This window comes from Alexandromys fortis, unplaced genomic scaffold, assembly GCF_014885135.2.
Source record: "Alexandromys fortis isolate MF-2015 unplaced genomic scaffold, M_Fortis_MF-2015_v1.1 scaffold_73, whole genome shotgun sequence".
Lineage (NCBI taxonomy): Eukaryota > Metazoa > Chordata > Mammalia > Rodentia > Cricetidae > Alexandromys > Alexandromys fortis.
In genome coordinates, this window is record NW_026067959.1 from 6,812,973 (window position 1) to 6,825,738 (window position 12,766).

The window sequence follows — 12,766 nt, forward strand, 5'->3', positions numbered from 1 at the left end:
CAAGCTCCAGGCCAGAGCTATATAGCAATAGTCTATCTTCAAAAAATAATAAATAAGTAAATAAACCAAAAAATAAAAATTAACTTAAATCAATTGGTAAAGAAACTGAACGGGTTAGAATACGATACTCCCGATTCTTAAAGGCCACTCTATTCAAGTGCTAGTGGTCTACATTGACTTCAATGAGGTCAATGGGTCAATGGAAAGTGGAGATGTTGGGGCCAAAGGCAACTCCTGGGTAGAGGTGGGTGGGACCTCAAGGATGTCTGGCACGTCTAGCTGTGTGAAGTCGGAGACTGTGACTCCCGTTCCTGGCTCAGATAGGATTTTGTTCAGGAAAAGGCCAGAGGAAAAAGCTTGTTCTGAAGAGGAAATGGTTTGTTTTGACACGCTGAACTGAGTGAAGACGACAAAGGCTCAGGGGGCAGCGTCAAGCCTCCACGAAGGTAAGTGTAAGAGGAAACCTCAATTACAGCACATACAAAAAAAGATAAAAGTTGGGATAAGGGAACTTGACAAAAAGACATTAATACATTCCACGGCCGGGACACGGGGCACTGGTAGAGTCTGCTGGCCTGGCTGCAGATCACTGGAACCCAGTGAAAGCCAAATGTGGTGTCACATGCTTGTAATCCCAGTGCTCCTTTGGAAACGTGGAAGGTAGAGAACGGAGAAGGCCCTGGAAGCTCCAGGCCATCCCAGTATACACACGGAAAAGCAGCAAGGAGACATGTTTCACACAAGATGAAAGACTGAGAGTCAACGCCTGAGATTGTCATCTGACATCCACACATGTACCCTAGAGTACGAGCACTTTCACACAGAACTCAGACATATCACACGCTGCACACACACGTACAAAAATACATTTCTAAAAATATAATTTTGGGCGACAGTGGTGACGTGCACCTCTAATCCAGACTCTTGAGGGGGGGGGGGGCTAAGCTAGGGAGATTTCTAGTTAAGGGCCTAGACTGTGCCTTTAAGTGAGACCTTGTCTCAAACACTAAAATAGGTATCATTATTATCATATTTCTTACCGGTGTTCACCGAGGTACAGGAAAATGGTATTTCAGAAATGAAATAAAAATACCCCATATCAATACTTGCCTAAAAACAAAACTGACTAAATCGGTGGCCAATATCTGACAGCAATATTCACCTATTAACACACAAGCTACAGAAAGGCAAACCATGGTACAGAATTACAAAACATTTTCAAAATTCAGGGAATTTTACTTAGATTTTTTTATGCTGCAGAGTATGATGGGGAATTTAAAAGGATTAGCCAAATATTTGCCTAAGTATTCCAGAGCCATGGTGCATGGTTTTCCAACTATTATGCTTCGCACTGGGCCCTGGCACCTCTCTTCTCAACCAGCAGATTTTTTTTTTTTCAGTACTGACCCTGGAAAATATCCCTTCAGCAATCCCTCCCTGTCCACAAATATTCCCAACCACTCTGGTCCCACCAGTTGAACCAATGTCCTTAAACATTTCGTAAACATTGACTTGTACTGAACTATACCCCTACTGTCTTGTGCAAACGCTAACCTACTTTAAATTACCCTACACCCAATTCCTTCAGCTGTAAAACGTAAAGTACCCAACAAAATGCCTACTTTCCTTTAGGGTAAACACGGGGGTGAGAGAAGGGAGGGCGGGAGCTCCACCAAGACTAGGTTTGGCGAAATAAGCATCATGAATAGCATTACCTTAATCCACAAAATAAAGGTTAAATATCTTAACTATAGATGCTCCAATAAAGTCTCATTCATGTTAAACCGCAGGTTCCTTTAAGTCAGCGGCGTGAGATTCCATTTAATAATGAACTGTTTTGGAAACAAGTACACAAGACGGAGCCGCCGGAGGGGAGGGGGTGCTAGAGCTGCTGCTGTCTTTTCTAAGTCGGAGTTCACTGTGTAGCTGCCCTACCCGGAACTTGCAGAAACGTCCCTGCCTCTGCTTCCCAAGAGCTAGGATTACAAAGGAGCATCACCACGCCCAGATGAGCAGCTAGAGATTTAAGAGCTATAGCTCAATGGTAGAGCACTTGCTTAGCAAGCATAAGGCCCTAGGTTCAATCCCCACTGGAGCAGGGATCACCAGGTCCCCATTCACTTCTTAGCTTCCCTTACACTCCCACCCCACTCATTCCAACATCTGAGGCAGCCTGTCAGCACTTTAAGGAAGACGCTTTTAAGCCAGTCTTTTGGACAGTAACTAATCTAACATTAAATCATGGTAAGCAAGCCCCCACTAACAAAGGAAATATGCTAGTTTTCTATATTAAAGAGGTTATTTCTTTTTTGTTGTTTTTTTTAATAGTGTTTGCTTTTTTATTGATTTTTATTGAGCTCTACATTTTTCTCTGCTCCCCTGCCTTGCCTCTCCCCTCCAACCCTCTCCCAAGGTCTCCATGCTCCCAGTTTACTCAGGAGATCTTGTCTTTTTCTACTACCCGTGTAGATTAGATCTATGTATGTTAAAGAGGTTATTTCTATAGTGAAGAGTTTGAATCTATGTTCTGTCAAATAACCGCGGTGCTATCTTAAACAATGGCATTATGTGTCTGTCTGCCCCCTAAACGCATTTTGAATCTAGAGACAGAAAACAGGAATTGTAACTCGGCCAGGCAACTTTCGACACCTAGATTCATACGAAAATTCTGTTGCAAGCGGCAGCACCAGAGTCGGGGCTCTCTCAGGTGTCTAAGTGTTGCCGTATTTGGTCATTTAAGTTAGAAAATTCCTTCTGGTCTGCCAAATTTCTTAGCACTCATCTCATAATTCATAAAGCATGTACTTGTAGAGAAAGAAGAGTATGCAGTGCTTGGGGGATGAGGGAAACCACAGCTAGCAGGACAAGGTTCCTTCTCTAAAATGCTTACAGAGAGATGTAAACAAGCAATTCGTTTCAAAATAGACAGTCCCAGATGAAAACAGCTTTACCCGAAACTTTCCACTTTATAATAATGCAAAAGCAATATGCACACAGCAGCAGACTTCCTTCGATTTTTGAATTTTTTTCTTTTCCCAGATTAGCCCTAAGATATCAGATACACTCCTGTGATGCGAGGGAATTTCTGGTCAGTCCATCCATCACGAGGGGAGACCCAAACTTGGCAGTGTACTGTGTTGCTAAAACAGGGTGTTGGGTAGGTTAGGCATCACCAGTGCATATCAACCCACTGTTACATCATCTTTCTGTGGATGGATGAAGACATCACCCCTTCTTGTGGAGGGAAGCATCTATGTATTATGACTCGGCTCTAGAAACATCTAGCAGAATCCTGCAGGGAAGGGTTCCGGGAAAAGATTTCTGAGATGAGAATGTTGTCTTAGCAAGCATCTCAACAATAAGTACTGCCCAGGGATTCCATGGTAAAAGGATAGAGGGCAGAGTATAGGCAGAAAGGTCCAGGGAGAACATTCTGAGAGTCAGGAGTACTACTCCTATGACCCAATGCTCCAAAGCATTTCCCTGGATAAAAAAGTATGCTCCAAAAATGTCAGTCCACCCAGAATGTCATGAGAGAGGGTTACCCATAAACTGAGGATGTACATGGGCAGGCACGTGCACAATTTCAGTCGAATATTGCACTTCAGATTCATAATGTCTAATATAAATACTAGGATTCTTCCTAAAAGCAGGGTTTCGATACATACTTCATTCTTCTGCCTCAGATGCCCAGGTGTTGATAGTTTAGGTATTTGGTATACTCAGCTTAAATATTATAGTTAATATTAAATATTAAGGTGCAGTCATGTTTTCTGACAGGGAATCTCTCCATTGAATGAACACGTTATTATCCTCATGTCCTTTCAGAAGGAAAAGAATTAATGCTATGTTGTAAAAGGTGACTTTTAGCCAGCACCAGTGACTCGAGGTTGTCGTATCAGCTCCTCTGGAAACTGAGGCAGGAATATCACAAAGACAAGACTAGTCGGGGCTATTAGAGTGGGTTCAAGTCTAGCCTGGGTCGTGAGACACCGTCTGGATAGTAAAACAAAGGTGGGGCATGCAGTCAAGTGGTAGGACACTGGGTTCAGTCCCTCTGGCCACACACAGAAACGTGACCTCTAGAAAAACATAATCCAATCTTTGGAGGTGTCCATTTTATATGTATAAAAACACAAAAATTCCAAAAGCATAAAAGAACACGTTAATAGGCGTTAGATGAATTCGGTGGTGTGTTTAATTTTTCTTCCTTTTGGCATGTCTAGTTTCAAAATATTTTTAACTTATTTTGCCTGCACCTGTAAACACACACAAGCGTATGTGTACACCCACACACCTGCACAGGCACAAGCCAAGGAGACCAGAGGACACTCTCGGGGGAACTAGTTCTTTCCTTAGGCTGTATGAACACCAGGGTCTGAACTCGGGTCATGAGGCTAGTGGCAGGTGCCTGGACCAGTTTAGCCATTTTTCCACCCATTCAAAACTTACAACAATCAAAACTGTGATTCTTAGGTTTTTAAACTCCGTTTTAGTTTCATAATCTTTCATGGTTAAAAAGCTCAGAGAATCAGAGAGCAATCTGCAGCCGGGACAATTGGGTTCTTGGTTCTGGCCTAAACTTTAATAACGTCTGGCCCCAGGATGTAGTCGGCCTCCCAATCTCCTTCTTATCTGGCACCAGACATTTCATCCCTTCTTTTTCTTCTGGCACTAATTCCATGTCTGACCACAGGCAAGAAGCAAAATCTGAGCCCCAATCCTCCGAGGTTTTTAGGAACGTTCTGTTCACTCATATAGGAAAAGGGAAATGCCAGGAGGCCACAAGCATGACAAAGTGTAAGAGGAAAAAAAAATGATTGTTTTTTTTTTTTTCATGAGGTCTAACTCGGGGACAATTGAGGCCTATTAGCAATCGTCAAACCCCAAGCAGCACAGGAATTGAGGGGTGGGAACAGGGAGTGTTTGAAGGACCGCTGCTAGGTTGAGTGAGTTAAACAGTGTTATTTATCGCCAAAGTCAAACAGGAGTGGAGGACAGGAAAACCAGTGCTCACGATAGTTAACACCTTTTCCCAACCAGCGGACATTAAACATCACAAGTGTCTGTAAAGCTCTGCTGTGTTTGTGTGAACCTGTCTGCATTCTCAGGAAGGTCATGGAGCCTGTGGACAGGAAGCAGGGCATGGCCGGGAGTGTGAGGGCACAGAGGTTGACACCGGGGCTCCCTCGGCTAACCGAGTAAGCAAGGCCACACTAAATGAACCATCGCCCACTCTCAGCACATCCCAAAGTGAGCAGCAGAAAATCCCCGTGCACTCGCCCACCAGGCAGAGCTGTGAGCCAACTATTTCCTCCTCCTCACTCCTCACCTGGACTCCACCAAGGCAGGACACCTAATATTAACAAGCACTTTGGCCATACGAGGACCATTTAATGAGAGGCGACAAGGCAGCTACTTCAGGCCTAGTAATCAAATCACCTTTCTGCATTTCCTCTTATCTACAAAAACACTGAAGTTAAAAAATAAATAAATAAAAGCAAAAATGAGAGTTCAGTATTCCCTCTTTTCGTGGAACCAGGGATGATCGGCATTCATAATGTTTGAAGCACGTAATTCATTCTTAGAAAGTGTACAATATTAAACAGTATGTTAAATTTTATCTACAACTTGAATTGGAAATTATTTCTAACGGTTTAAATGAAATAGCAGGTGAAAACAATCCAAAGTAAGCATGTCCTGTTCTCTGTAGAAGACTTCCTTCAGTGGTGAATGTAATTTATTTGCAATGACCACACAAATCCAATGCTGTAAGTCGGTTCGCACATTAAATCAAGACAGAGCTGGTGTAGTTGATCGTGTCTATTAACTCCAGCACACAGGAGGCAGAGGCAGGACGAACACCAGTCTAAAGCCAGAGTGGTCAATATAGTGAGTCCCAGGGCAGCCTGAGTTACAGTGAGACTGTCTCAAAAACAATTCTAAAAATACAAAAATAACTCAAGATCCAGCAGGGACATTTTAATTTTTAATACCTGATGGATATTTCAGATTTGGGAGTGGATAATAACTGTGTGTTTCTAATATGGCTAATGAAAGAAATAAAATTTTAATTTTAAAAAACATCTGCCCTTGAGTACAAACATAAGGAATTTCCTACTGTCCTGCGTTAGGCAACTTTATATTTGTTGCACTGAAAGAAGCCTCAAGAAAGCAAAGCAATCAGACAGCTCTATTTTTTCTTCTTTCCACATCATACACACAAGCCCCAGCTATTTAAACAGGCACAAAGGAAAAACATTACTTCTTAATAGAATGACATAGGAATGGAAATATTTCTTACTTCAAGAGCAGCCGTGGTACTTGTTTCTACAATGAAAACTGATGTTATCGTGATTAGTTAATTACTCATCCAACACCTTAGACCTGATCCTGGGGACGTTCACAATTTCTCCACCTTGCGCTACAGAACCCTAGTGCGGTGATTGCTGATAAATAATCTTAGCTGCAACATCTAGCACATAGAGGAGATTAAAGTCACAGAGTGCCTCTCTTGGTGCAGACACTGGGACCGCAAGTGCCTTTGCATAAATCAGAGCACCTGGGAGGCTGAGGCAGGAGGACTACCTTGAGTTCTAGGCCAGCCTGGGTTATACAAGAAACACGAAGAACAAACACACACACACACACACACTTCCTTAAAGAAAGGCCCACTTAGGGTATGCCTGTCCCCACACTCCACTAAAGGGGGATGACATTCATATACGCATGTCCTCTGAATATTAAGTGTAGGAGCAGCGTTAATTTAATCAAACATCCTCTAATTTAATTTGATCCATAATTACAAAAATGATGGTACTCTCAAAAATTAAGAAATAATGTAATTTAGTCCCTCCCCCAAAGACAATAAAGCTTGAGAATTCACTGATAAATTCTCAACTAGTCAATCAAGGTTATGCCAGTCCTGGGACTTAGGGTGGACTGTATTTGGGTACGGGATAGCCATACCAACTAAGATTTTAGTTTTTGTATTTTTGAAATAAAGGATACGATATAAGTTCTAAGTATTTTAAAGGTACACATTAAATCAATCAAGCTTTTGAAAATATTTACAGATGAAAGCTTCCTTGCAATTTCTACATTCATAAATGTTTCCATTAGTTAAGAGATATTTTGGAATGTAGTCAAGCTATTTTGAATGTCGACTCCTAACAACTGGGCTAGGCTAAAGAGTCTCCATAGACTAAATGCCTGACAATGCCCAAAGCTCTTTTAAATCAGTTGTCCCTTAAAAGGATAAAGAAAGAAAACCCCAACCACGAAAAGGTGTGTTTTTATAGAAACTTTTGATGTTAATTCTACTTCCTCAATATAAAACTGGATTAGGGCGGCATCAAAGCCTTGACAATTTACTACTCAAATATGCATTTCTCATTCTTCCTCAGAAGAAAACGTCATCCATTCCAACTACATAAAACTGTCCAAAAGCTTTCCTACGATAATGTGAAAACCCAAATACCCACTCCTTGGGAGTGAGAAACACACACACACACAAGCCTGGAGAACTAGCAGACCGCAGGCTTATCGCTTATGTCAACCTTCAGGAAAATGGAAACAATACAGCCCTAACTCATCAGAAAAAAATCACCACTGGGGATCAAACTATTTTATGTCTTTCTCGTATTCCACTCCAAGCTTAATACTCCAATTTTGCACCGGTTCGCCTGTGTCAAATCCCGAATGCGTAAGGAGCAATCTACTACTGAAGCAAAACAGTTTCTTAGCATGAGAGTTCTGCTCATTGCCCGTAGCGTAGCTTTAGAGAAAAAAAGAAAGAAAAACCTTCAAACATACTCATTTTCCTCCTGCTATAATAAAATCGGGAGACATCAGTGCAGGAATGCAGCCAGAGAGCAGCCCCAAGAATTAAACAAACAAGCAAAATACCCAAACACGGAACACGCTCTGAACAAAGGAAACACAAGCGTGTGAACAGGAAATGAAGCAACTCTATATACATAAATACCTTTTGGGGCCGCCAACGTAGGTGAAAGTAAAGGTGGAGTCTGAGTATCTGAAATCTGAAACGGAAAGTCCTGTTAAAAAGCCACCCCGGGTGGGTTGTTTTTAACCCCAATTCTGTCTTGAACCTGCTATTTCATCTGAGCCAAGGAGGCCCGATTAGGAGGGAATAGAGGGCTAGAGAACGAGGGGTGGGCACGGCTACGGTGCGGGAGGGGATGCCGAGCACCCCGCGGGGTGCAGCGGGAGTCTGCCCCCCGCAACAAGTGCCGGGTGCCATGGCAACGGCGGGAATTTCCCAGCCAGGCGGCCGGAAGCAGCCCCAGCCAGGCTTCGGGCTGCGAAGCCCGAACTGCTCTCGGCCTCGGGGGAGCAAAGATGGACGCAAAGGGACCCCCAGGCTGGGCCTGCGTAGCTTGGGAGCCACGGGAATCCATTCGGTCCCCGGCGCGGTGTGTGTGCGCTCGCCGAGGAGCGGGTGCAAGCAAGGGGGCGGGAGCTCGGCCCAGCGCTGCCTTCTCCCGGGGCCTCGGTGGCGCCGAGCGGAGCAGCGCAGCGCAGCGCAGCCGGTCCCTTCCCGGCCGCCGCCGTTCGGCCGATGGCGCAAACCCGCCTGCTCGGCCGCGGCTGCCGGAGCCGGGAGGATGCTCTGGGCAGCGCCGGTGGCTGGAATCCAGCGCCCGGCCCCTGCGCTCCGACCGCGCGGGTTCTCCTGACCCCGGAGCCCGAGGCTACCCTGGCCTGTCAAAGCTGGGGGGCGGGGGAGAGGGGGCGCGTGCCCCCCTCCCCCTTGGGGCTCCAGCTCACGCCGCTGCAGCTGTTTCCAAATGCACCCGGAACGGGGACTTGCAGCCCCCCCTCTCCCCCCCCCCAAGCCGCACGCGTCGCGGTCAGAAATCTGGGCAGGGGGGTGGCCGGAGGGAAGGCTGGCTCCGGGTCCCAGGATCCGGGAGGCAAGAACTCACCTGCAAACAGGCAGTCTTTCTCGGCTCTGGACTTCTGGATCACGATGTCGATATCCTTCTGAATTCTCTCTTGCCTTGAACACATCCCCATTAAATAAATCCCTGGAAAAGAAGCAGCCGCTATTTCCACCCCACCCCACCCCCCTCGCACGCTTCCAGCTTTCGTAAATATTCAGTTAAAAATGAAACCTCTGGCCGAGGCAGGGGCTGAAGGCGAAGTGGTTTCGGAAGTGATCCCGGGTGAGAGAGGAGGAGGTGGGGGAGGAGGAGGAGGAGGGGGAGGTCGGCTTTGCATTCCCAGATGTGACCGCCCAGCTGCTGCTGCTCGCCGCTGCTGGATTCCAATTTCCTCCCCTTCTGACAATGGATGGTGATGACACCGAGTCTCACTTTCTCCCTCCCCCGCCCGGACTGACGGCCGTGGAGAGCCGAGGGGCCCGAAGGGGGCCGGGGACCGCTGGAGAGCGATCGGCAGCCTTGGAGCTGCGGGCGCCGGCTAGGGGCGAGCCCCGCTCCGACTCACGCGCGCACACCCCTCGCAGCCCGCACGCCGGCCTTCCCACACCCGCGCACACTCGCGCCCGCGGGCGGCGGCCGTGCCCAGGCTGCTGCAGCGCCGCCCGCCCGCCGCAGACCCTCCCGCACCGGCCGCGGGTCACCGAGCCCGGCTGCGCGCCGCTGGGGCTTTAATAGTATTCGCCATCCGCGCAGTCTGGATTTCCCCACCCCCGACCGCCACTCGCGCCGGGAGCTGAGTGACAGTGTAGGTAGTGAAGACTCCCTGGGGCTCCCAGCCTCTCCCGCACCCTCCCCTTCCACCACTTTTATGAATTCGACTCCACTTTCAGAAGGAATTATGAGTCATATGGAAACCCAAGCCCGAGTGGCTGGGAGGGAGAAAGGAGGAAAAGAAGAATCTTCACGAATTAAAAATAAATAAAGTGAACAAATCTTTCCTTGTAGTCATCTCAGACAAGAAAAGGGAAAGCCTAGAGATTACTCCAGAATCACTCCCCTATTTCCTTAATGCCTTCAGTTTTTGGTAGTGGTAGTGATGGGGTTTTGTGGTTGTTATTGGTTGGTTGGTTGGTTTTGTTCTGTTTTGTTTTGTTTTGTTTTCTCCCAGGTTGAAGTTCAGCCGCTTTGAGGAGCTCTTTAGAAAATGAAACCCTTTGTGCTAGACTCCAAAGACTCCCCAGTTCTTCCCTCTAAGCCACTAATAAGAAATTGACAGGCGCAGCTGGAATGTGCCAGGGTCTCCCTAGAAGAGGGGCTGGCTTAGGACCTCTTCAAAAGCCACCCTTGTGCGGGTTGCTCAAGGGAAAAGCTTCTCCAGCCCTGTTATCCTTAGCAGAAAGGGGATACTGCTGAGATCCTCGCTCCTGCACTGCCTCAAGCTTATAATAGCTGACCCACCCTTATTGCCATATTTATTGGCATACTTAACGTGGACAGGGTTCCACCAAGTACTTTAGCATTTTCACTGGGAACTTTCCCTTGGCAAACCAGGCTCATTTTGCTTTGCATTCCAAAACCAAACAGTGTCTGGAATAAAGGAGGTGTTATCAATCAGCTAGCTGGTCCGGGGCCTTTTCATCTTCCAGATAGGAATAGTGAGTAGGCGAGAGGTTCTTCCTGTGCTGGCGAGCCTGGCTGAGTGCCCCAGGCCTAGGGGCTGAACAGATAGACCCAGAGGAGTATTATCATCTCAAACCCTGTAGAATCCAGCCGCTTACTGCTCTTGACACTCAAGTTGGAAGCTAACCCATCTCCAGCCTTTGAGCATCTGTAGTCTCAGACTTAACCTTTTTTGTAACATCAGTTGCTGACAGTCCTGGGTGACAACAGAAAACTGCAGCAATTAGGTGGGGGGAAGAGGGGGCTTTCCAGTGTAAAGTTCTCCTACAGGCCTTGGACACCAGTATCCTTAGCCCTGCCCTGATAAGTAATATGAGCCCCAGGCCAATGATTGCTCCAATTTGCATCCCTTGAGGCTTGACAATACTCAGAAGTTCTTCCAGAGACCAAACAAGGCCTTCAGTTTCCCACACTACCTTGCTTGAGAAGACTTCTCTAAAGGTTAATGCTGCAATGAGGGTGGGGGAGGGGCTCAGAGGGGCGTGTCTTCTCGACTAAAATGAGCCAAACCTGTTTCTAGAGCCAGAAAAGAGGTGTGGGGATAGTGTTTGAACCGATCCTGGTACTTCCTCACCGAGGACTGTGTTGACAGGATTCGTGGGCCTTCTGACGGATTACTAAGGAAAGTCTCCACCTGGTAGGAGTGGGGAAGGCTTCAAGGTCACCTAGAATTTACCAAGGTGCCTGGTGGGACCTGTGCTAGCTGTTTGAAACACTCGTGTCGGAGATAGTGACATTAGCAGTTGGAGTTATACTTTATTACCTGGATTGCTTCTTCTATCCCAGAGGAGAAAAGCCATGGTGATTGCAGTATAGCTTCCTCAAGGCTCCTGTGGAGTGTTCAGAATGGCAAGTGGCTAGGGTGAGGGTATTTGGGCTGGCTACTTGATTGATGACCCAGTGCTTAAGGCAGCCAAGACATCAAGGAAGGGTAGTGAAGCTTACAAGTTAAGGCATCAATTTACCCTAGTCTGCAACATACCACTAAGAAAGGATACTTTCAAGCTACAAAGAAACCCTGTCTCGAAAAACCACACAAACACACACACAAAAAGGATACTTTCAACAAATTCCCATTGCCAGTAACATTTATTTAACAGTGCTTTAATGACGCTTGACTCCTTCAGCCAAGGCTTTAGAGAGGCAGGTTCCGTCTTCAAGACCTTAGTGCTGGCTGAAACAAGAGGAGTTGTTCCTCACAGCCTTTGTGAGTAAGGTACATGGCTCTCAGTGTCTCTATCAGCCTACGTTTCCAATAGTAACTGAAGTGGCTCAGATCTTTCCTCTCTCCGATTCTTGACAGTGGTGACGTGATGTGGACGAGAGGAAGATCAGATTCAATTCTGCCACATCAAAAGTAAGAGATGGCATCCCACCTCGCCTAGCAGATAAGAAACACGGCATGCTGGCAAATTCAGTCATCCCACTGAACTTAAAAAAGTGCGCTCCACATTCTCTAGATACACTGCACCTACAGCTGTATAGCAACTCTCTGCGGCTGGATGAGTCCTGATTAGGACCTAGTGGGTGCGAGTCCCCCCCTTCCCCCCCCCCCAGCTGCTTTGCTGCAGACACCTCAGACAACAAAAGAACATTTCTCTCCTCATTCTTGCCCACTCCTAAATTTACAAGTACATCATTCTATTATAAGCTAATCATATACATACAGGAATAAAACTATTTAGTATAAATGTGCTTGTCTCCCCTATATACAATTGACAAATTTCTCATTGTTCTGCTACTACATGCAGTAGTTTTTCTAGCATATAATTTGGATAAATTTGTTACGGACAACTTATAATTTCAGGACTAGCGCTATCCTCTAGTCCATGGCAGTATGCCCTATGTGCCTGGCATTCTTTGGAGATCCTGACGGTAACTGAGGGCAATCACAATCTAGCCTTTTTTTTTTTTTTTTTTTTTTTTTTGGAAGTCTCCTTCTGAGTCACTCTATTTGACAGGCACCATTTGGTTGCATGAAAGAACTCTAGCTGAAATCAAAAAAGACTACATGGGATTTGCTGGCTTATGGAGTATGGAGGCCCAAAAACATGAGCCTGTTTCCACGTTGAACAAAGGTCAGAGAGTTGGAACTTACCTCTAGTTGCTTCAAGGTTATTGTCTGTTTCTACCTCCAACAAAAATCCCACCTAGTTGTTGCTCAGAGAGTCCCCCCCCCC

At 46.2% G+C, this 12,766-nt stretch overlaps 1 protein-coding gene across 2 annotated transcripts in view; it reads right to left on the bottom strand.

Moving 5' to 3' along the window:
* Parp8 (poly(ADP-ribose) polymerase family member 8) overlaps positions 1-9,651 on the bottom strand; it is a 164,941-nt gene extending 155,290 nt beyond the window's left edge. The window contains exons 1-3 of one of the 2 annotated variants that reach the window (XM_050152799.1): positions 9,594-9,651; positions 8,949-9,050; positions 7,988-8,042 (exon numbers count right to left, since the gene is read on the bottom strand). In XM_050152799.1, the coding sequence (XP_050008756.1) occupies positions 7,988-8,042; positions 8,949-9,039 (146 nt within the window). In that variant the 5' untranslated portion in view covers positions 9,040-9,050; positions 9,594-9,651. Of the gene's footprint in view, positions 1-7,987; positions 8,043-8,948; positions 9,051-9,137; positions 9,272-9,593 lie in introns of those variants that run through there. The other variant, XM_050152798.1, reaches the window with a different exon arrangement.
* Between the last annotated feature and the right edge of the window lie 3,115 nt (positions 9,652-12,766).